The sequence below is a fragment of the Bombina bombina genome, chromosome 5 (genome assembly GCF_027579735.1).
Source record: "Bombina bombina isolate aBomBom1 chromosome 5, aBomBom1.pri, whole genome shotgun sequence".
Taxonomy (NCBI): Eukaryota; Metazoa; Chordata; class Amphibia; order Anura; family Bombinatoridae; genus Bombina; species Bombina bombina.
Window position 1 is genome coordinate 669,814,687 of NC_069503.1, and position 24,625 is coordinate 669,839,311.

The following is a 24,625-nucleotide window of genomic DNA, read 5'->3' on the forward strand; positions in this document are numbered from 1 at the left end:
TGGTATCTTCTTCTACTGACTTTTAAAAGTATTGGAACTGTATAGTGTGAACCTGCTCCATTGCAACATTGTATCAGCCTCAGAAACCTTCAAATTATATTGTGCCTTTGTGACCCAGTTTTATTGGGGAAACACCTCCATACACACAAAATCCAAACATGGTCAAAACATTGCATTTCAAAATGCTTGCACCGACATTATTGAACTTATATACTTTAATGCTCATTTATGAAGGTAAGTTAAATAATGTATGCGCAAGTACTTTGAAACGTCCTGTCATGACTGTGTATGAATCATGAAAGTTTAATCTTGACTTTCATGTCCCATTAAATATGCAAGTAAAGAGAACATCTTTTTTATCCACGCTGATTCTGAGTTCAGCCCAGTTTGGGACAGGAAAGTGCTGTTCAGGCTCCTGAATCTTAATTCAGTTTTAAATCATAAATTCCAAACAAATTTAGCCCAAGATTACAAGTTGTGCAGTATGGTTTTACCACTTAATAGCTTTTGCATATGGAATAGTCAGCTACTTGATATTACAAGTCGCGCAGTATGGCTGTACCACAATCGTTATAGCCTATACCACAACCATGTATTCCGCACTCAAAGACCTGCAGTTATGTGTTTTGTGAAACAAAAAAGTTTCACAAAATATATCAAAAATATGTTACAAAGTACACTAACACCCTTAAACTACCTATTAATCCCTAATCCGCCATTCCCTGCATCATAACTACTAAAATAAAGTATTAACCCCTAAACCGCCATTCCCCCACATCACAACTACCTAAATAAACCTATTAACCCCTAATCCACCGTCCCCCAACATTGCGACTACCTAAATAAACCTATTAACCCCTAATCTGCCACCCCTCACATCTCGACTACCTAAATAAACCTATTAACCCCTAATCTGCCGTCCCCCCACATCGCAACTACCTAAATAAACCTATTAACCCCTAAACCTAACACCCCCTAACTTTAAATTAAAGTTACACTATACTAACTACCTTAAAATAAATAGAAACTTACCTGTTAAAAAAAAACTAAGCTTAAACTAAAAAAAAAATAACATTGCAGAAATAAAAAACCCAATATTACAAAAATAAAAACCCTAACATTACAAAAAATAAAAAAATCAAGAAACCTAAGATAATAAAAAAACAAAAAAAGCTAACATTACAAAAAATAAACAAAATTATCCAAAATAAAAATAGTTATTCCTATTCTAATACCCCTTTAAAAAAACAAAACAAAATAAAAACACCCCATAATTTAACAATAAACTACTAATAGCCCTTTTGTAGGGCATTGCCCTTAAGTTAACAGCTGTTTTTCCCTGAAAAAAACAAAGTACCCCCTAACATTACAACACCCCAACCCTCAAAATAAAAATAATAATATAATACTTTATTTTAATAGTTACGATGTGGGGGGATGGCGGTTTAGGAGTTATTAGACTAGGGGCTTATGTTAGGGTGTTAGGTTTTTTTATAAACTTTCGTTTCTCAATAGACTTCAATGGGGAATGTGAAAAATGTGATAGCACTTTCTCAATCGCAGGTGTTTTCCAAAAAAAATTGGGGGAATACTTGCACGAGCAAGCCAAGTCGGAACTTGGTTTGTGTGTGGTATGTGGCTTACCGCCCCATACCGCCCGACAAAAGAAAGTTTTATGGTGATTTGTAATGGAGGCGCTATGGAAATTGCGGTATAGCCACATTTTAGCGATATTAATGCAACAGCTATACTGCACAATTTGTAATCTTGCTCTTAGTTTGGTATTAGTAATTACCCAAATTTAGCCAATCTAAGGTTGCTTTTGTATTCTGTTTTCAATTAATTTTCCATAATTCAGAATAAAAATCATCTTCCAATTTGATAATACATTTTGTTTAATTTAAAGAAAATATTTTGTAATATTTATTAAAGTAACTATAAAAATAAGATAATCTGACACTTAAAGGTGTATTATATTTCTTATTTTCCAATAGGCAGCGTGGGGTGGTGGATTATTACTGTCACAAAAACATTGCTTTAAACTGCATGGAATAGAAAGGTAAGTTGTCTTTTCAAACTGTACCTATATATAAATTGCAATAAATATGTTAATGTATTTGAATATCATTAATGTTTCTTTAGGTCTAGATCGGCGAAAAAGTTGTTAAGACAAATATAATCAATAACAAATCGATAAATCAGTATTTCTAAAACAATCTGACCAATTTCAAATATTCCTTTAACTTCTCTGTCCCCTTTATCACATGTCAGCCATCGGCCAATCACTAACTCGTATACATTATAAGAACTGTGAACTCTTCTTGCACATGCTTAGTAGGAGCTGTTGCCTTAGAAAGTCTGCACATAAAAAGCCTGTGTACACTCCTTCAATAACAAACAAATGTAATTGTATAGTATATTTGCCTTAGTTCTTTTACAGATAAAAACGTATGTGCAAACACCACAGCCTTATAGTGCTCAAGACACATGCACACTTCTGGGCTTACCCAGGTATGCTCTATAACAAAGGATACCAAGAAATGAAGCTTGTTTAGCAATGTCAGTTGTTTTAAGTACGTGCTCTAAGTCATGAAGGTTTAATTTTGCCTTTCAATCCCTAAGATTTATTCTATAAGATTTATTCTATAAGATTTATTATAATATATTATATTATAATTGTACTATATTATTATGATGTTCATTGCATTACAAAAAAGCATTTCTACCAGATTGTCATTCAGAGGTTGAGGAATGTCAACCTAATGCAAAGGCAAATAATTATATTACATTTAAATATAGAAGTATAAATTCTAAATATATGTCATTCATACATTTGAAATAAACTGCTATGATATAAATACTGTATATATATATATATATATATATATATATATATATATATATATATATATATATATATATATATAAATAAGTCTCAGTAGAAGATTTGTGAAGCAAAGTGTTATTTTTGACTAGTTCTAGACATGCTCAATATAGTCACTAATGCAACTTCAGACCAATACAACTTTTAAAAGGCCAGTAGCTGCAACCAGCACTAATCAAAGACTACCCTGCATTGATTGTACACATTCTGCACATGCTCACTGTATAGATTTGCTTCTATGGGCCCCTGCCCCAGCACTTGGGCCCTGGTGCCAGTGCACCTGCTACACTAATGGTAGTTCTGCCCCTGCCTATAGTTGTATTTAGGTGATGAAGGCTGAAGAAATTTATATTTTTATAGTTTTAAAGCACCTTGATTGATGTATAGTTTATATTATGAAACTTTATTAAACTCCAAAAAAATTATTTTTCATTTGTGTAGAGCCAATTCAGTTACCTGGAATCCTCATAAAATGATGGGAGCCCCACTACAATGCTCAGCTATACTAATTCGGGAACCGGTAAAACTGTTACATGTATAAAATACTCTGTATAATAATAAATGTGATCTAACTCAAATGTTTAAAATGAAATAATAACAAATATTTTTTAATATTTGTTATTAGGAAAGTTTGTTCCAGGGGCAGACTGACAACACTTAAAGCCCTAGGCAATAAAAGGTGTGTCTCTAACAATGGCCACCACCAGTAAACTTTGCCAGTCTGCATGTGCACAATAGCTACGCAACTGCATTTACATCTGACAGCAAACATATTTGAATGGTTACTGCAAGATCAATGTCAAAGAGAAACTTTTAAGGGTGATGGACACCCTTGGTTTTGTCTTTCCATTAACTCTTTATATTCTAATTTCTGTTTGTTTATTTGTGTGTGTATATACAGTATATGTGTGTATATATATATATATATATATATATATATATATACACACAGACACAAATACAAATGTTTCTGCACACCTTACAAAATTATTTTATTAATATTACTTAGTGGTGCAGGCAAATAACCAAATAATTACACAAAATAGAATATTGCCGCACATCAACTTCTATATTATCAAAACATTTTAAATATTGCAAAAAATCACCTAAGTTCATATTTTAAAATTTTGATCTTAGTCAGACAATATGGCCATATTTTGCTTAAGCCAGTCACCAACTTACAAGGTGTCCCAATGTTGGCTGGTCCTAACACTGCAATGTGATGCCTTTCTGGGCTATAACATTCCTGCTTAAAATATGCATCTAAGAATGAACCTCCCTGGCTTTATTCACAATTCCAATGTCCTATATTGAGAACAACTGGGGGGTGGGGTGCTAGAAACCACGAAGGTGGTTAGTCTTCCTTTAAATACAAATACAAATGTTTCTGCACACCTTACACAATTATTTTATTGATATTACTTAGGGGTGCAGGCAAACATCCAAATAATTATACAAAATAGAATATTGCCGCACATCCCCTTCTATATTATCAAAACATTTTAAATATGGCAAAAAAAAATCACCTAAACTTATATTTTAAAATTGGGATCTTAGTCACACAATATGGTCATATTTTGCTAAAGCCAGTCACCAACTTACAAGGTGTCCCAATGTTGACTGGTCCTAACACTGCAACCACCTTCATGTTTTCAAGCACCCCACCCCCCAGTTGCTCAGGACATTGGAAGTGTGTATAAAGCCAGGGAGGCTCATTCTTAAATGCACAGTTGAAGCAGGAATGTTATAGCCCAGAAAGGCATCACATTGCAGTGTTAGGACCAGTCAACATTGGGACACCTTGTAAGTTGGTGACTGGCTTTAGCAAAATATGGCCATATTGTGTGACTAAGATCCCAATTTTAAAATAGGAGCTTAGGTGATTTTTTTTGCAATATTTAAAATGTTTTGATAATATAGAAGTGGATGGGCAGAAATATTCTATTTATATATATATATATATATATGTATATACACAGTATATGTGTGTAAGCAAAAAATAGCATGTGTTAAGTACATACTACAAACACATAACAGCGTGTTATTTGCACTCATACTATAAGTTGAAAATAAATGTGAATGTGAGCACAATCGCATTTTACACTCATGATAGCGCAACTGAAAACCTTGCATAAAGGTCAGTGAGTTAAAAAATATATTGCAGCAAACACAACATATATACATTTAAAATTACAATTGCAATCATATAAACCCTGTCTCATTAAAATAATTCACATAAAAATATTAAAAAAAAGTTATAAAGGTATAGATAGCTATTTTAAATTAATATTATCATATATACTGTATATATATATATATATATATATATACTAAAAATTACATTTATAAATTATTATAGATACTGTAAAAAATATATAATCTTTGGATTATTTAGAATTTTACAGTATCTATAATCATTTTTAATAATTATTAATATTTTTAATATTATATATTTAATATTTTCCTAAAGCGCCTTAAGATGACTTAGTTTCCCTGTGCGCTAACCTGAAGCTGTGTTAGACTAAAACAAGAAACACAAAGTGCCTTACGGAAATTTTACATTCCTATGTTCTTCACATAGAAAAGAAATGTAATTTTTGTTATTAAATATATATTTCTATATATATCTTATAATGTTAATGTAAAATAGATATCTATAACTACAGTATATATCTATAGGACAGATATACAAGTATAGGTTTACAGAGATATATTAATAACTCCTGTCGGGTTAGTGTGTTTTCTTTTACGCTCTCCATTGAAGTCTATGGGGCGAGTGCGTTAGCGCCGTCACTATATTCAAAGTCTGCAAGTTAGCTTGTGTGCAAACTTTTTACTTTCAACTTTTAATACACATGCTTCATGAAGCTTGCAAAAAGATTAATTGTAGCAAAGTTTGTGCTCGAGCGGGAGCGCTAAATAGCGCGACACTTATAATCTAGCCCTTTATCATTACAAGATTTCTCTGCTGTCTTGAAATAAATGAAAATACCTAGTTACTGTAGGAATATTATGAATAGATTAACACATTGTTTGCTGCAATTATGGCAGTTATCAAACTGCCCACATGGCTTGCTTTATTTGCAGGAGAAAATTTGGCTTTGTTTCAGGAGCAGACGTGGCTTTTCAATGTAATTTTATTACCAAAACTTGCATTGCCTCGTTGTATCTTATTATGGGCTAGATTATGAGTGGATCGCTATTTAGTGGTCCCTCTCGTGCGTTAATTTCACTAGATGTGCACGGCTAATTGCAATCATATTACAAGTTTAATGTAAAAGTTTGCACACAATTGTAAACCCGATGCATGCATAAAATTGTTTGCAACCGCGCTAACTTCTTCTCCCAAAGACTTCATTATAACACAAAAGTAAACAAAAAAAAAAAATAACATCCATACTTGTGCGCTAACCTGACCACGGCTATTCAATAGCGCTAAATCTTACATGAAATATTAATATTTTAAATTCCAATGTTCTTCACATAGAGTATGTGAAGAACATTGTGTTATTAATTCTTCAATACATATTTCTATGCATATATCTGTATATACTTATACCTATAAATCTATTCTTATGTGAAGAATCTATATATCTATTCCTATGTAAAGAACATAGGAATGTAAAATACGCATTTAGCAATTTAGATTTTAACTTGATCAGGTTGGCGTACCTGAAAATTTAGTAATCTTAAAGTGTGTTACTGAAATAGAACATATAAAATATATATACCCTATATATCATTTTTTTTATTAAAAATGATTACTGTCAAAAATATAGATATATTCTATGGATTATTTAGAGTATGTTTAATATATTTTTTTTTTTAGTATTATATATTAATTTTATATTAATATTTTATATATATTTCAATAACATGCTTTAAGATTATTGAGTTTTCATGTGCGCTTACCCAATCATGATAAAATCTAAATTGCAAACGCATATTTCACTTTTCTTTATTCTACACATAGAAAATAATGTACTTTTTATTATTGAATTTAGATTTCTATATAATTCTATAAATTTATCTCTCTTTCTATCTATCTATCTATCTATCTATCTATCTATCTATCTATCTATCTATCTATCTATCTGATACTTTTCATGTAATATATATATATAGCTATATGAATATATATATATATATATATATATATAAATATAAAAACAAACTTTAAAAAATAAGATATACGTGCAATACAAATCAAAAGAAATTACAAATTGTTACACTGTAATTATTAGCAGGGATAATCATTCAAAAGTACTTATTGGCACATATTCAAGTACACAGTGAATCGCAATATAATACACAATTCACTCTTTACTTTGGCGTAACTACCGAAAATATTTGTGCTCCTACACGAATGCGCTAAATCATCATGTATGCGCATAATGTAGGAGATGGTAAATGCTTCTGATTGGTTGACTGTGTAGACAGAAAAAGTCAAGAAGAAGTTATCAGATTTTTCCATCACTTTAACCATTGTGCTCAAGTGAAAGCATTTACTTTCAACTCGTAATATGTGCTATATTTCAGATGTTCGCAAAGAGACGCAAAATAATCTCTTGCATGCTACACTTAGCGCTCCATTAGTAATCTAGACCTATATCTGCTGAAGCCAATTTGTGACAGATATGTAACAGTGTTTTGCCTGTGAATCCTGCAATGTGCAATTCATATTCTCATAATTTTCAAAGTCACAGGAAAAGGGGACAAAATAAAGAACATAAATAATTTGCATTTTTTTACTATGCATAATTAAAGATTCTATATAACATTCCCAAAGTGGTTATGGCCACCTAAACAGCGATACTCATACAGATTCTAATTTTAAATTGTAAAAAGTCAATGAGCTGCTTTGACGTGCTCGTGCACGTTTTCCCCATAGACATCAATGGGGAGAGCCGGCAAAAAAGAAGCCTAACACCTGCGATCACGGAAACAAAAGCTCCGTAATGCAGCCCCATTGATGTCTAGGGGGAAAGAAAAAGTAACGTTAAAACCCTAACATAAACCCCACGTCTAAACACCCCTAATCTGCCGCCCCTGACATCGCCGCCACCTACATAATGTTATTAACCTCTAATCTATTTAACTAGGTAGTTAGTAAATAGTTAATAACTATTTACTAACTAGTCTACCTAGTTGAAGTAAATACAAACTTACCTGTGAAATAAAAATAAAACCTAAGATAGATACAATATAACTATTAGTTGTATTGTAGCTAGCTTAGGTTTTATTTTACAGGTAAGTATTTAGTTTTAAATAGGAATTATTTAGGTAATAATTGTAAGTTTCATTTAGATTTATTTTAATTATATTTACGTTAGGGGGTGTTAGGGTTAGGTTTAGGGGTTAATAGGTATATTATAGCGGCGGTGTGGGCGGAAGTCAGATTAGGGGTTAATAATATTTAAATAGTGTTTGCGATGCTGGAGTGTGGCGGTTTAGGGGTTAATAGGTTTAGTATAGTAGTAGTCGTTTATTATCTGTATAGGGGTTAATACATGTTTTCCGTGGCGGCGATGTCTGGAGTGGCAGATTAGGGGTTAAGAATTTTATTATAGTGTTTGCGATGCAGGAGGGCCTCGGTTTAGGTGTTAATAGGTAGTTTATGGGTGTAAGTGTACTTTTTAACACTTTAGTTATGAGTTTTATGTTACAGCTGTACTTCTCACTTTTTGGCCTCACAGCAAAACTTGTTATACCGGCGCTATGGAAGTCCCATTGAAAAAGGACTTTTCTTAAAGTGCAGTACTGACGTTGCCTGACGGCCAAAAAAGTGTGCGTTAAAGCTATTCTGACAAGACTTGTAATAGCGGCATTAGTGAAAAAGCATTGTTATGGGCCATAACGTTGCTTTTTCACTCATAACGCCAAACTCGTAATCTAGCTGATTACATTGCTTATTTTTTACATTTTATTTTACCTTAAATTATTTCATAACTCAAATATTTTGCAATAAGTAGCAGCGTATAAGAATTATTTCTGAATAATAACTTAATGAAGGTAACATAAAATATTTCATCAAATTAAAGAGTACAAATGTTTATTAAACCTGCTAAAGCCACTTATGGTAAGCTATGTACCAATGTTAGGCCTATATTGTCTAATATAAAGTATTTTTCAGGGCCTGTTGCAAGCATGTAACCAACAGTGTGCAAGTTATCTGTTCCAACCGGACAAACAATATGAGGTAACTTATGATACAGGAGACAAGACCATCCAGTGTGGAAGACACGTTGATGTTTTTAAATTGTGGCTTATGTGGAAGGCAAAGGTGAGAGCATTTTTACACGTATCATTATTTTATTTTGCTTATATATTATTAGTGATTTCATACTCTATAGTGTAGCTACCTGCATTTCCAAACTTTTCAGTTTCACCAACTCCTATGATATGACTCCACTCACTAACATTGCTTTAATTTGCAATTGTTTGGTGAGCAGCTTTATTATTATTATTATTATTAATATTATTAGGTATTTGTAGAGCACCAACAGATTCCGCAGTGCTATGACATAGGTGGTATACAAAATAACATTTACAGGGGTGAAGTGGGTAGAAGTCAAGTGGGTAGAGGGCCCTGCCGAAAGTTGCACTGCTGTAGTAGGCTCTTATGAATGTGAACTACAAACAGCTGGGCTTACAGGCTTACATGCTATGGGGTTTAAGTGGATAGCAGTGGAGATAGGAAGGTTAGTGTAGGTTGTATGCATCCCTGAATAGTAGAGTCTTCAGGGAGCGCTTGAAGATTTTAAAACTAGGGGAGAGTCTTGTGGAGCAAGGCAGAGAGTTCCATAAGATGGGAGCCAGTCTTGAAAAGTCTTGTAAACGGGAATGTGAGGAGGTAACAAGAGAGGAGGAGAAAAGGAGATCATAAGCAAAGCGAAGGGGACAGGAGGGAGAGTATCTGGAGACAAGGTCTGAGATGTATGGAGGAGCAGTGCAGTTGAGGGCTTTGGGTGTCAGAGTGAGAATTGTGTGTTTAATCCTGGAGGCAAGAGGAAGCCAGTGAAGGAATTGGCAGAGAGGTGCAGCAGATGAAGGACATGTAAAGAAGAAGAAGAAGAAGAAGAAGGAACCTGGCAGAGGCATTCATTATGGAGTGTAAAGGAGCTAGGCAGCAGCTAGGCAAAGCAGAGAGGATGGAGTTGCAGTAGTCGAGGTGGGAAAGGATGATAGAGTGGATTCAAACCTTAGTTGTGTCTTGTGTAAAGAAATGTTTAATTTTAGAGATGTTTTTAAGGTGGAAGTGGAAGGCTTTAGCCAAGGACTGAATGTGAGGAGTGAAAGAGAGACCTGAGTCAAGTATGACCCCAAAACATCGGGCATGTGGGGTTGGGGTAATGATGGAGTTATCAACAGTTATAGAGAAATGGGGGTGGAGATTTTGGAAGAAGGGGGGGGGGGAATAAGGAGCTCAGTTTTGTAGAAATTTATCTTGAGGTAGTGAGAGGACATCCAAGATGAGATATGAGAGACAGTAAGTGACACGGGTTAGCAAGGAAGGAGATAGTTCTGGTGAAGAGAGGTAGATTTGGGTGTCGTCGGCATACAAATGATAATGAAACTCTTTAATAGAATAACATAGGAACTGATGAGGTGAAGTGACTGCAGAGGTGGTTAATGAATATGTTACAGTTTATTTAGGTAGTGCAGTTTGTTTGTTATCAGTTTAAAGATTATTTGTTTAATCAATATGTTAAAGGGACAGTCAACACCATATTTATTGTTGTTTTAAAAGATAGATAATCCATTAATTACCCATTCCCCAGTTTTGCATAATCAACACACTTATATTAATATACGGCTAGATTTAGAGTTTTGTCGGTAAGGACCCGCGTAGCTAAAGCCTGCTTTTTTCTGGCCGTACCATAAAAATAACTCTGGTATTGAGAGTCCACATAAAGGCTGCATTAGGCTCCAAAAAAGGAGCGTAGAGCATATTTAACGCAGCTTCAACTCTCGATACCAGAGTTGCTTACGGACGCGGCCAGCCTCAAAAACGTGCTCGTGCACGATTCCCCCATAGGAAACAATGGGGCTGTTAGAGCTGAAATAAAACCTAACACCTGCAAAATAGCCGCGTTCAGCTCCTAACGCAGCCCCATTGTTTGCTATGGGGAAACACTTCCTACGTCTGCACCTAACACCCTAACATGTACCCCGAGTCTAAACACCCCTAGCCTTACACTTATTAACCCCTAATCTGCCGCCCCAGCTATCGCTGACCCCTGCATATTATTTTTAACCCCTAATCTGCCGCTCCGTAAACCGCCGCTACTTACATTATCCTTATGTACCCCTAATCTGCTGCCCCTAACACCGCCGACCCCTATATTATATTTATTAACCCCCTAATCTGCCCCCCACAATGTCGCCTCCACCTGCCTACACTTATTAACCCCTAATCTGCCGAGCGGACCGCACCGCTATCATAATAAAGTTATTAACCCCTAATCCGCCTCACTAACCCTATAATAAATAGTATTAACCCCTAATCTGCCCTCCCTAACATCGCCGACACCTAACTTCAATTATTAACCCCTAATCTGCCGACCAGAGCTCACCGCTATTCTAATAAATGTATTAACCCCTAAAGCTAAGTCTAACCCTAACACTAACACCCCCCTAACTTAAATATAATTTAAATCTAACGAAATTAATTAACTCTTATTAAAAAATTATTCCTATTTAAAGCTAAATACTTACCTGTAAAATAAATCCTAATATAGCTACAATATAAATTATAATTATATTATAGCTATTTTAGGATTAATATTTATTTTACAGGTAACTTTGTATTTATTTTAACCAGGTACAATAGCTATTAAATAGTTAAGAACTATTTAATAGCTAAAATAGTTAAAATAATTACAAAATTACCTGTAAAATAAATCCTAACCTAAGTTACAATTAAACCTAACACTATACTATCAATAAATTAATTAAATAAAATACCTACAATTACCTACAATTAAACCTAACACTACACTATCAATACATTAATTAAATACAATACCTACAAATAACTACAATGAAATAAACTAACTAAAGTACAAAAAATAAAAAAATAATTACAAACATAAGAAAAATATTACAACAATTTTAAACTAATTACACCTACTCTAAGCCCCCTAATAAAATAACAAAGACCCCAAAAATAAAAAATGCCCTACCCTATTCTAAATTACTAAAGTTCAAAGCTCTTTTACCTTACCAGCCCTGAACAGGGCCCTTTGCGAGGCATGCCCCAAGAAGTTCAGCTCTTTTGCCTGTAAAAAAAAACACATACAATACCCCCCCCAACATTACAACCCACCACCCACATACCCCTAATCTAACCCAAACCCCCCTTAAATAAACCTAACACTAAGCCCCTGAAGATCATCCTACCTTGTCTTCACCTCACCGGGTATCACCGATCGGTCCTGGCTCCAAAATCTTCATCCAACCCAAGCGGGGGCTGGCGATCCATCATCCGGTGGCTGAAGAGGTCCAGAAGAGGCTCCAAAGTCTTCATCCTATCCGGGAAGAAGAGTAGATCCGGACCGGCAACCATCATCTTCCAAGCAGCATATTCTATCTTCATCCGATGAGGACCGGCTCCATCCTGAAGACCTCCACCGCGGACCCATCTTCATCCGGCGACGTCCAACTGAAGAATGACGGTTCCTTTAAGGGACGTCATCCAAGATGGCGTCCCTCGAATTCCGATTGGCTGATAGGATTCTATCAGCCAATCGGAATTAAGGTAGGAATATTCTGATTGGCTGATGGAATCAGCCAATCAGAATCAAGATCAATCCGATTGGCTGATCCAATCAGCCAATCAGATTGAGCTTGCATTCTATTGGCTGATCGGAACAGCCAATAGAATGCGAGCTCAATCTGATTGGCTGATTGGATCAGCCAATCGGATTAAACTTGATTCTGATTGGCTGATTCCATCAACCAATCAGAATATTCCTACCTTAATTCCGATTGGCTGATAGGATCGCCGGCCCCCGCTTGGGTTGGATGAAGATTTTGGAGCCAGGACCGATCGGTGATACCCGGTGAGGTGAAGACAAGGTAGTAATGTTGGGGGGGGGGGGGTATTGTATGTGTTTTTTTTTACAGGCAAAAGAGCTGAACTTCTTGGGGCATGCCCCGCAAAGGGCCCTGTTCAGGGCTGGTAAGGTAAAAGAGTTTTGAACTTTAGTAATTTAGAATAGGGTAGGGCATTTTTTATTTTGGGGGTCTTTGTTATTTTATTAGGGGGCTTAGAGTAGGTGTAATTAGTTTAAAATTGTTGTAATATTTTTCTTATGTTTGTAATTATTTTTTTATTTTTTGTAACTTAGTTCTTTTTTATTTTTTGTACTTTAGTTAGTTTATTTCATTGTAGTTATTTGTAGGTATTGTATTTAATTAATGTATTGATAGTGTAGTGTTAGGTTTAATTGTAGGTAATTGTAGGTATTTTATTTAATTAATTTAATGATAGTATAGTGTTAGGTTTAATTGTAACTTAGGTTAGGATTTATTTTACAGGTAATTTTGTAATTATTTTAACTATTTTAGCTATTAAATAGTTCTTAACTATTTAATAGCTATTGTACCTGGTTAAAATAAATACAAAGTTACCTGTAAAATAAATATTAATCCTAAAATAGCTATAATATAATTATAATTTATATTGTAGCTATATTAGGATTTATTTTACAGGTAAGTATTTAGCTTTAAATAGGAATAATTTATTTAATAAGAGTTAATTAATTTCGTTAGATTTAAATTATATTTAAGTTAGGGGGGTGTTAGTGTTAGGGTTAGACTTAGCTTTAGGGGTTAATACATTTATTAGAATAGCGGTGAGCTCTGGTCGGCAGATTAGGGGTTAATAATTGAAGTTAGGTGTCGGCGATGTTAGGGAGGGCAGATTAGGGGTTAATACTATTTATTATAGGGTTAGTGAGGCGGATTAGGGGTTAATAACTTTATTATAATAGCGGTGCGGTCCGCTCGGCAGATTAGGGGTTAATAAGTGTAGGCAGGTGGAGGCGACGTTGAGGGGGGCAGATTAGGGGTTAATAAATATAATATAGGGGTCGGCGGTGTTAGGGGCAGCAGATTAGGGGTACATAAGAATAACGTAGGTGGCGGTCGGCAGATTAGGGGTTAAAAGAATTTAATCGAGTGGCGGCGATGTGGGGGGGCCTCGGTTTTGAGGTACATAGGTAGTTTATGGGTGTTAGTGTACTTTAGAGTACAGTAGTTAAGAGCTTTATGAACCGGCGCGAGCCCAGAAAGCTCTTAACTACTGACTTTTTTCTGCGGCTGGAGTTTTGTCGTTTGAATTCTAAAGCTCACTTCAAACACGACTCTAAATACCGGAGTTAGAAAAATCCCATTGAAAAGATAGGATACGCAATTGACGTAAGGGGATCTGCGGTATGGAAAAGTCACGTTAGACCCTTTTTTGAGTGACTCCAAATACCGGAGGTAGCCTAAAACCAGCGTTAGGAGCCTCTAACGCTGGTTTTCACGGCTACCGCCAAACTCTAAATCTAGGCCATAGTTTTTACCTCTGTGATTATCTTATATCTAAGCCTCTGCAGACTGTCCCCCTATTTCAGTTATTTTGATAGACTTGCATTTTAGCCAATCAGTACTCACTCCTCGGTAAATTCACATGCATCAGCTCAATGTTATCTATATGAAACACATGAACTAACACCCTCTAGTGGTGAAAAACTGTTAAATGCAGAGGCAGCCTTCAAGGTCTAAGAAATTAGCTTTTAAACCCCCTAGGTTTAGCTTTCAACTAAGAATACCAAAAGAACAACGCAAAATTGGTGATAAAAGTAAATTGCAAAATTGTTGAAAATTACATGCCATATTTGAATAATGAAAGGTTTTTTTGGACTTGACTGTCCCTTTAATGATAAGTATATAGATACATTACATAATTGTAGTGTAGAGTGTTTATAAGCAGTGTATAGATAGTTTGCTTCATTATATAGTGAAGTGTTTTAATCAAAGTAATCAAATATAATGCTCAAATATTTGTATGTAACATTTGAATATTAAATTGAAGCCTATAAGAATCAGCTTAAGAAATAAAGAAAAATTACATCTGTTTGCAAAAAAAAGTATCAGGCTTTATATGGCCACCATTTATTCGTTCATTATTTAATTATTTTTATGAATGTAACAAAGGATTCTCCATCTTAAAACAAAAAACAAGCCAAACAACAAACACAATGATCAAGCTTCTAAGGAAGTAATTACCGATTTATACAACACGCTGTATGTTGCTTACTGCAGGGACTGCATGCAAGGTTAGTAGGAAAACAAAAAGTGACATTTTCTGTTTATTAAAATACAACTAAATAAGTTTATTTGTTTTAAGATAAAAGCATTGTCAATGTTATGCAAAATGTATATCTGCAAAAAACAAACAAAAACTAATCTAATATTTTTTTTTATATATATATATACATAGGGCACACATGGATTTGAACTACAAATAAACAAGTGCATTGAACTTTCAGAGTATTTGTATTATAATATAAAATCAAGAGAACACTTTGAACTGGTTTTTCAGGATAAGGTAAGGACCTAGCCACATACTTCTATGAATGAATTCTTCAAAAAACATAATAATTTACTTAAATGTGTTTGCATATAATAAGTAAAGTATATGGGCTAGATTACAAGTGGAGTGCTAAAGTTAGTGTGCGCAATATTGAAATATGTTCTCATATAGGGCTAGAATACAAGTGGAGCGCTAAAATAACATGCACCTGGTAAAGGGGCAACTTTGCTCGTTTACGGGCGCACATTAAATAATCAGACATTACAAGTGGCTAGTTAATGCTCCTGCCAGCTTGTGGTAGCACTTTGCGTTAAGCACAATTGAAAAATAGTCCCCCAGTTTCCCCCAAATAAAGTGTACAGTTCCTTTATTAAAATAAAAAATATGAGCATCTTTTTTAAAAAAAAAAAAAAAATTACTGCACAAAGCAGTTATGAGGGGATGTGGGGTGTTAGTAAAAAAGTGCCTTTACATAGATGTCTACGGGGACTGTGTTTTCTCTATAAATATACTGTATATGCTTATATGATTATGTGCAGATATAAACATACATATAAATAAAAAGAGAGAAGCGCTCAACCTGGGAACGAACAATAGCATAATAGCTTGCTCTATGGCTAGTTACCACCCAAGAAGCAGCCTCTTTTTGCTCAACATGTGCCTTTCACAGAGAACTTTCCTGAAGCATATCAGTCTGATCCTGACTTCACAGTACAGTCCAGCCCCGAAATACCAGGCAATCCTTCTCTGAACGAGAGGAACAGCAAATCCCCAGATGTACGTTTCGGCCTATTGTGGGCCTCGTCAGTGTATGCTGCCCAACGCTGCACGATTTATCCCCTTCTCTGCGCTAGGTTCTGTGCCTTGTCAATAAGCATCAGAACGAGGCTCCCATTGGAGCCTATGGAAGGGTGCTCTCATGAGCACAAAAGTTCCATGCATTGCGCTTAACTTGTTATACCAGTGCACATTTGAGTCCGCCAATTTTGCTCTCCACTTGTAATCTGTAAATGAATCTGTAAATATAAATATGTATGGGCTTAAATACATAATATGAGTATATACACATATAAACAGCTAAATAAATATGTATATATTCATATATATTTTAAATTTGCTACCTGATGCTGCACGGCTTACCTCTGTGCTGAGCTAGATTCTCTGCCTTGTCTGATGGCATCAGAACAAAGCTTCAAATAAGCCTATGGAAGCACGATGTAGTGAGCACAATGCTTCCAGGCAATGCGAATGCAAGGTCGCATTCACATTTTGCTCAACTTGTAATACCAGCGCACATTTGCGTGTGCTGATACTACTGAATGGAGCAAAAATATTGTGATTGTGAAAGCGCAATTCTGCGCTCCACTTGTAATCTAAGCCATTACAAGTTGAAGGTAAATGCAACCGCAGGAGCGAAAACTAAATTGTGCTCATAGGGTTACCGCTACTGAAGTCCTCATGTAAAGGGTTAGGACTAAATTAAAACTTGCACCAAACACAGCATGATTATATTAAAATAATGTGTAACATTCATATATACACTATCTAAAAAATATTTTTTTTATAAGGATTAAAAGGTTTATAGTATATGACAAGGTATGGGAAGGGCTATAGTATATTTATACATACATATACAATTCTAAATATATGTATTCATGTATATATGCGTATACATATGTATTTATGTTTATGTATATATATTTATATATATATATATATATATATATATATATATATATATACTGTATATATATATATATATAAACACATATGTACACATGTACTGTATACATATATATTCATATGTAAATATAATTTGGAGGCTATGCAAACATTTTACTTTTCTATAAATACACATACTAACCAAACGAAAGTGCTAAATAGTGTAGCACCTTTAATTTGGCCTTATGTGTGCAGGAGAAAAAGCCTGTGTATACAGAGCTCCAATCTCAGACCCCACAGCACTTAAAGGGACATGTGATACCTAGTTTGAAAGTTATATGCCATTTCTAAATGCAGGTGATCATCGACAAACTGGCAATCACCTGCAATACTTGGCTGCAGGGAGGTTTGCTGAAGAGTAAAAAATAATATAGCTCTTACATTTAGCCTGTAACATTTAACTGGGCAACAGACTACTATTTTAAAAAAAGGTGAAGATTTTCTTTTAAACAAGCGGTAACATAAAATGTTTTATGGGCGTGCAGAGCCTGAGGGCTCGATGATAGAAAGCTCTCTGGGCTGGCGAGATTATTAATGAATGCTCGCCAGTCCTGCTATTTCCCTGGTGGAATGATCAAAAGCCATTTTTTACACTGAAAACAGGGTGTCTCGCTAAGGGGCGTATACTGCATTTTCATATGAAATGCGCACAACAAAATTCGTATTTTAAACATTATACAAAACAAATATTTGAACCATTCGCACAAAAATAAGCAGGGAAAAATTGTATTGTTAAGGTGCATCAAAAATCGTAACAAAATTCTTCACCAAAAATCATATGTTAACAAAAAAGTAAAATTAGTATGTAATTTACACAGGAATAAATCAAATGAAATATGCACAGCGTAAATCGTAATTGTAGTACACTGGATGTGCAAAAATCACACCGAAATTTGAATTTATAAATACAAAATGCAAAGCGTAATTGTTGTTTTTTTCGTAAAATGGGCTGAACATTGGCGTTCCATGGGCATATATGACAATGTCTCACTAATCCCAACGTAATTCTATAAAGATTTTCGCACTGCAGATATCTCAGTTTTTTCTCACCAACTAAAAGGTGGCAAGCTTTTGTCATAACAATACGAACACTAATAGCCCCAATAGAAAAACAAATGCATACTAAAATATAGGTGAATGTAAGATGCTATAAGCAGAAAGCAGCGTAATGTGAGTTATATTGGCTGCAGGATTTTAATTTTAAAGTGCTCCCCCTGCTCCCTGCTAACTTCGCACTAAGGAGCGAAGTTTCCCTATCCAGTGAGCTTCATTACTTTTAATAGGAGCCATCTCGCAACTCGCAGGGACTGCCCCTTTTACGATCATTGCACCTGGGCAGTCCTGCGAGTGTCAGCGAGAAAAAGAAGGTTTGAGCTGGTGAAGAATATATAATTGAGCTCTGTGTCTCCCTTTGGAATTTCCTTTTTTTAAGTTAGGGTTTCCAAACCTTTCTTGGATATAAGTGATAACAGTAGTAACTTTGATGAACAACTGTACTATGTATTATACACTGCAGTCAAGGAATGAAATTGCAATCTCCTTCCCCATTGTTGGATCTACCCAGAACTACTGATAAAAATATAGATTGCACCAGTGTACGCTAATGAAAACATTTGTCTAATCATAAACATTTTATTATTTAATTCTTTTTTTTGTTTTTTTTTTAAAGCCAGAGCACACCAATGTCTGTTTCTGGTATATTCCACCTAGCATGACATTTATTCCTAGGGATATGGATTGGCAAAGAAAGCTTCATAAGGTAAAATGCACTTGTATCTTGCTTTTTTACCCAATGTAGATTTATTTTATATACTTTGTTGTATAAATATGATACGTAAATAAATTAAAGAAGTCATTTCTGATTAATCAAATTTACAATAATTTCCATTTTGGAGATTTGTGGCTGAATAAAAAAAACATTTAGTGTATTATTATATAATAAAATATTTAGTTAAATATATTTGTGATAAATAAAATATACTATAATATCTACATACTTCAGATGTGCTTCTTTATTTTTAAAATAACCATCATTGGCTCAGTCATTCATACTTATATTCTTGTTTGATGACTAATTGGATATAAATATTGCTGCTAGATATTTTCATGCATTCATATATATATCAGCATCACTGCATTACAAAAGATCTGCAAGCAAAATACATGTTTCTTTCATGTAATTGGCAAGAGTCCATGAGCTAGCAACGTATGGGATATACAATCCTACCAGGAGGGGCAAAGTTTCCCATACCTCAAAATGCCCATAAATACACCCCTCACCACACCCACAATTCAGTTTTAGAAACTTTGCCTCCTATGGAGGTGGTGAAGTAAGTTTGTGCTAAGATTTCTACGTTGACATGTGCTTCTCAGCATTTTGAAGCCTGATTCCTCTCAGAGTACAGCGAATGTCAGAGGGACGTGGAGAGTATCACCTATTGTATGCAATGATTTTCCTAAAGGGGGTCTTTTTCATAGGTTCTCTGTTATCGGTCGTAGAGATTCATCTCCTACCTCCCTTTTCAGATCGACGATATACTCTCATATACCATTACCTCTACTGATAACTGTTTCAGTACTGGTTTGGCTATCTGCTATATGTGGATGGGTGTCTTTTGGTAAGTATGTTTTTATTTCTTAAGACACCTCAGCTATGGTTTGGCACTTTATGCATTTATATAAAGTTCTAAATATATGTATTGTACTTTTATTTCCTATGAGTCAGGTTCATGTATTTCCTTGTGCAGACTGTCAGTTTCATATTTGGGGAAAGTTAATATTAAGAAATATTTTTCTTACCTGGGGTTTAGTTTTTTTTTCAATTGACTACTTTGTTTCAAATTGTGGGCTGACTTAGGCTCGCGGGTGCGCCAAATGCTACACTTTATTGCGTCATTCTTGGCGAGAGAATTTTTTGGTGCGAAAGGCACGTCCGTTGATGCAAGTTCGTCATTTCCGGCATCGTAATTGATGCAGAGGTTTCACACAGGGTTGCGTCATCAGTTACGTTGTGCGTCATACTTGGCGCCAAACTTTTTTCATTATTTATTGCCCAATTGCTTTTGCCTCTTGCCTTTTTCTATGTCAGAAGGCTATGCTATTTGCCCTTTTTCCCATTCCTGAAACTGTCATATAAGGAAATTGATAATTTTGCTTTATATGTTGTTTTTTCTTTTACATTTTGCAAGATGTCTCAATCTGATCCTGCCTCAGAAGCATCTGTTGGAACTTTGCTGCCTGACATCGGTTCTACCAAAGCTAAGTGCATTTGTTGTAAAATTGTGGAGATTATATCTCCTTATGTCATTTGTATTAGTTGTCATGATAAACTTTTACATGCAGATAGTGTGTCCATCAGTAATAGTACATTGCCGGTTGCAGGGCCGTCTTTAATATTGACTGGACCCTGGGTGAAAATTTTCTTGGCCCCCCCCCCATGCAATTTTGCGCTCCACACCAACATCCCAAACAACAACTAAATAACTTTTTTTTTAATTATTAGTCCAGCAGTGGATTATCCACTTCTGAGCTAATTATTTAAAAAAATGAAATAAATTGCAATATGTGAAACTGGACATAAGCAGTACTAATAAGTAAATAAATTTATAAATTGGTGTGAGGTTAGCTGGTTAAAGAGATTTAGGGCAGCCAACAGGAGCAAAGCAAGGTAAAGACCGAGGAGGAAGCATGGAGGTGCAGTATAAGTTTGCTGACTGGAACAGCAGAACTACTATGGGAAGCTGTAAAATCTGAGACAGAGAGAAAACAAAAACTATAAAAATAAACCTTACATTAATGTGTGAAGTATCAGCATGACACTATACATCAGCCACAGCAGCACATGTCACTTCTTTGCTAGGAACAAGTTCCCTCTCACCTTGCACTAGACAATGCTGCATGGGGAGGGGTGTGTGTGCACTCACTTATTCTCCCCACTGACACCTTTCTACAAAGCACTGTTCCCCTAACAAACTTCAGTTAGTTGATCTTAGGGCCACAGCAGAAGGAACAGGGCTAAGGGGACCAGCAGACTGGATGCTGCCTGTCCAAGGCTGCATGGATACAGTGTGAGATGAGTCACACAGCCTCAAGACTGAAGAGAGCAGTGTATGCAGCTGCACAGATGCTCAAATCCTCACGTGCTTGTCGCTCCAGCTTTCTGCTGCATGCGCTTACAGTCAGCCCTACCCAGAAACAATCCCTACCACCAGAGCAGTTACCTGGTAACAGTAGTAACCCCAGTAGGATCTTTTATGATGCAGTGGGAATGGCTGGATGCCGAGTTAGGGCTTAGCATTCAGTGCTGCACAGTGCACATCTAAAACAGCACATAGCAATAGCTTGGCATATCACATGACACTGGCACGGTCTGGCACAGTTTAAAAAAAATATATAAGCAGAGTACTTTTGACTGTGAAAGTAATAGGACTGAATGTGTGCGTTCCCCATGTCAAATCAGCAGTCTGGTATGAACCATAATTTTTTTTTTTTTTTTAGGACTCTTGGGCCCCTCAACAGAAACTGGGCCCTGGACAGCTGCCCCTTTTTGTGTTAAAGACGGTCCTGGCCAGTTGCAGTTCCTTCAACTTCTAATGTACATGATATACCTATGAATTTTAAAGAATTTGTTACTGATTGTATTCAGAAGGCTTTGCCTGCATTTCCACATTCTAATAAGCGTAAGAGGTCTTATAAAACTTCTCATAAGTTGATGAAATTTCAAATTTCCGACAACATAATGAATTATCGACCTCTGATGAGGATCTTTCTGATTCAGAAGATCCTTCCACAGAGATTGACACTGACAAATCTACTTATTTATTTAAAATGGAGTATATGAGTTCTTTGTTAAAAGAAGTGTTAATTACTTTGGATATTGAGGAATCTAGTCTTCTTGATATTAAAACCAGTAAACGTTTAAATTCTGTTTTTAAACCTCCTGTGATTACTCCAGAGGTTTTTCCTATTCCTGATGCTATTTCTGATATGATTTATAAGGAATGGAATAAGCCAGCTACTCCTTTTAATCCTTCTGCAAGGTTTAACAAATGGTATCTTTTACCAGCAATTTCAATAGAGTTTTGGGAAAAGATCCCCAAAGTTGATGGGGCTATTTCTACTCTTGCTAAACGAACCACTATTCCTATGGAAGATAGTATTTCATTTAAAGATCCTTTAGATAGGAAGCTTGAATCTTATCTAAGGAAAGCCTATTTATATTCAGGTCATCTTCTTAGGCCTGCAATTTCTTTGGCGGATGTTGCAGCTGCTTCAACTTTTTGGTTGGAGAATTTAGTGCAACAAGAATTGGATTCTAACTTATATAGCATTGTTCATTTACTGCAACATGCTAATCATTTTATTTGTGATGCTATTTTTGATATTATCAAAATTGATGTTAGATCCATGTCTTTAGCTATTTTAGCTAGAAGAGCATTGTGGCTTAAATCTTGGAATGCTGATATGACATCTAAGTCTAGATTACTATATATTTCTTCCAAGGTAATAATTTATTTGGTTCTCAGTTGGATTCTATTATGTCAACTGTTACTGGGGGGAAGGGTGTTTTTTTGCCTCAGGATTAAAAACCTAAGGGTAAATCTAAGGCTTCTAATCATTTTCGTTCCTTTCGTCAAAATAAGGAACAAAAACCTAATCCTTCCCCCAAGGAATCTGTTTCCAATTGGATGCCTTCCTCAAATCGGAATAAATCCAAGCCTTTTAAGAAACCAAAGTCAGCCCCTAAGTCTGCATGAAGGTGCGGCCCTCATTCCAGCTCAGCTGGTAGGGGGCAGATTTAGGTTTTTCAAGGATGTTTGGGCAAATTCTGTTGAAAATCAATGGATTCAAAGCATTGTCTCTCAGGGGTACCGAAGGGGATTCAAAGTAAGACCTCCTGTGAGAAGATTTTTTCTCTCACGCATCCCAGTGAATCCAGTAAAAGTCTGGGCTTTCCTGAAGTGTGTTTCAGACCTGGAGGTTTCAGGGGTAATCATGCCGGTTCCTTTTCAGGAACAAGGTCTGGGGTTTTATTCAAATCTATCCATTGTCCCAAAGAAAGAAAATTCATTCAGACTAGTTCTGGGTCTGAAAATTTTGAATCGTACCAACTTTCAAGATGGTGACTATAAGGACTATTCTGCCTTTTGTTCAGCAAGGACATTATATGTCTACAATAGACTTGCAGGATGCTTATCTTCATATTCCAATTCATCCAGAACATTATCAGTTCCTGAGATTCTCTTTCCTAGACAAGCATTACCAATTTGTTGCTCTTCCATTTGGCCTAGCAACAGCTACAAGAATCTTTTCAAAGGTTCTGGGTGCCCTACTCTCTGTAATCAGAGAACAGGGTATTGCGGTGTTTCCTTATTTGGACGATATCTTGGTAATAGTTCAGTCTTTACGTGCTGCAGAATCTCACACAAATCAGCTAGTGTTGTTTCTTTGAAAACATGGTTGGAGGATCAATTTACCAAAAAGATTTTTTATTCCTTTGACAAGGGTCACCTTTTTAGGTTTCCAGATAGATTCAGTGTCCATGACTCTGTATTTAACAGACAAGAGATGTTTGAAATTGGTTGCAGCATGTCGGCACCTTCAGTCTCAGTCATTCCCTTCAGTGGCTATGTGCATGGAAGTTTTAGGCCTCATGACTGCAGCATCGGACGCGATTCATTTTTCTCGTTTTCCCATGAGACCTCTCCAGCTTTGCATGCTGAATCAATGGTGCCTGGATTATACAAAGATATCACAATTAATATCCTTAATTCCCAATGTTCGACACTCTCTGACGTGGTGGTTAAATCACCAGCGTTTAGTTCAAGGGGCCTCTTTTGTTCGGACAACCTGGACTGTGATCACAACAGATGCGAGTTTTTCAGGTTGGGGAGTTGTCTGGGGATCTCTAACAGCACAAGGGGTTTGGAAATCTCAAGAGGCGAGATTACCAATCAATATTTTAAAACTCTGTGCAATTCTCAGAGCTCTTCAGTTTTGGCCTCTGTTGAAGAGAGAACCGTTCATTTGTTTTCAGACAGACAATATCACAATGGTGGCATATGTCAATCATCAGGGTGGGACTCACAGACCCCAAGCTATCTCGGATACTTGTTTGGGTGGAATCCAGCTCCTGTCTAATTTCTGCGGTTCATATCCCAGGTGTAGACAATTGGGAGGCGGATTATCTCAGCCGTCAGACTTTACATCCAGGGGAGTGGTCTCTCCATCCGGATGTGTTTTCTCACATTGTTCAGATGTGGGGTCTTCAAGAAATAGATCTGATGGCTTCTCATCTAAACAAGAAACTTCCCAGATACCTTTCCAGGTCCAGGGATTCTCAGGCGGAAGCAGTAGATGCACTGACGCTTCCTTAGTGTTAACAACCTGCTTATATCTTCCCGCCTCTAGTTCTTCTTCCAAGAGTGATCTCC

At 35.7% G+C, this 24,625-nt stretch overlaps 1 protein-coding gene across 1 annotated transcript in view; it reads left to right on the forward strand.

Moving 5' to 3' along the window:
• Positions 1 to 24,625, forward strand: part of LOC128661590 (glutamate decarboxylase 1-like) — a 161,829-nt gene that overhangs the window by 129,129 nt on the left and 8,075 nt on the right. Inside the window, exons 9-13 of the mRNA XM_053715827.1 lie at positions 1,995 to 2,059; positions 3,326 to 3,404; positions 9,018 to 9,167; positions 15,378 to 15,485; positions 18,862 to 18,951. Coding sequence (XP_053571802.1) covers positions 1,995 to 2,059; positions 3,326 to 3,404; positions 9,018 to 9,167; positions 15,378 to 15,485; positions 18,862 to 18,951 — 492 coding nt within the window. The remainder of the gene's footprint in view (positions 1 to 1,994; positions 2,060 to 3,325; positions 3,405 to 9,017; positions 9,168 to 15,377; positions 15,486 to 18,861; positions 18,952 to 24,625) is intronic.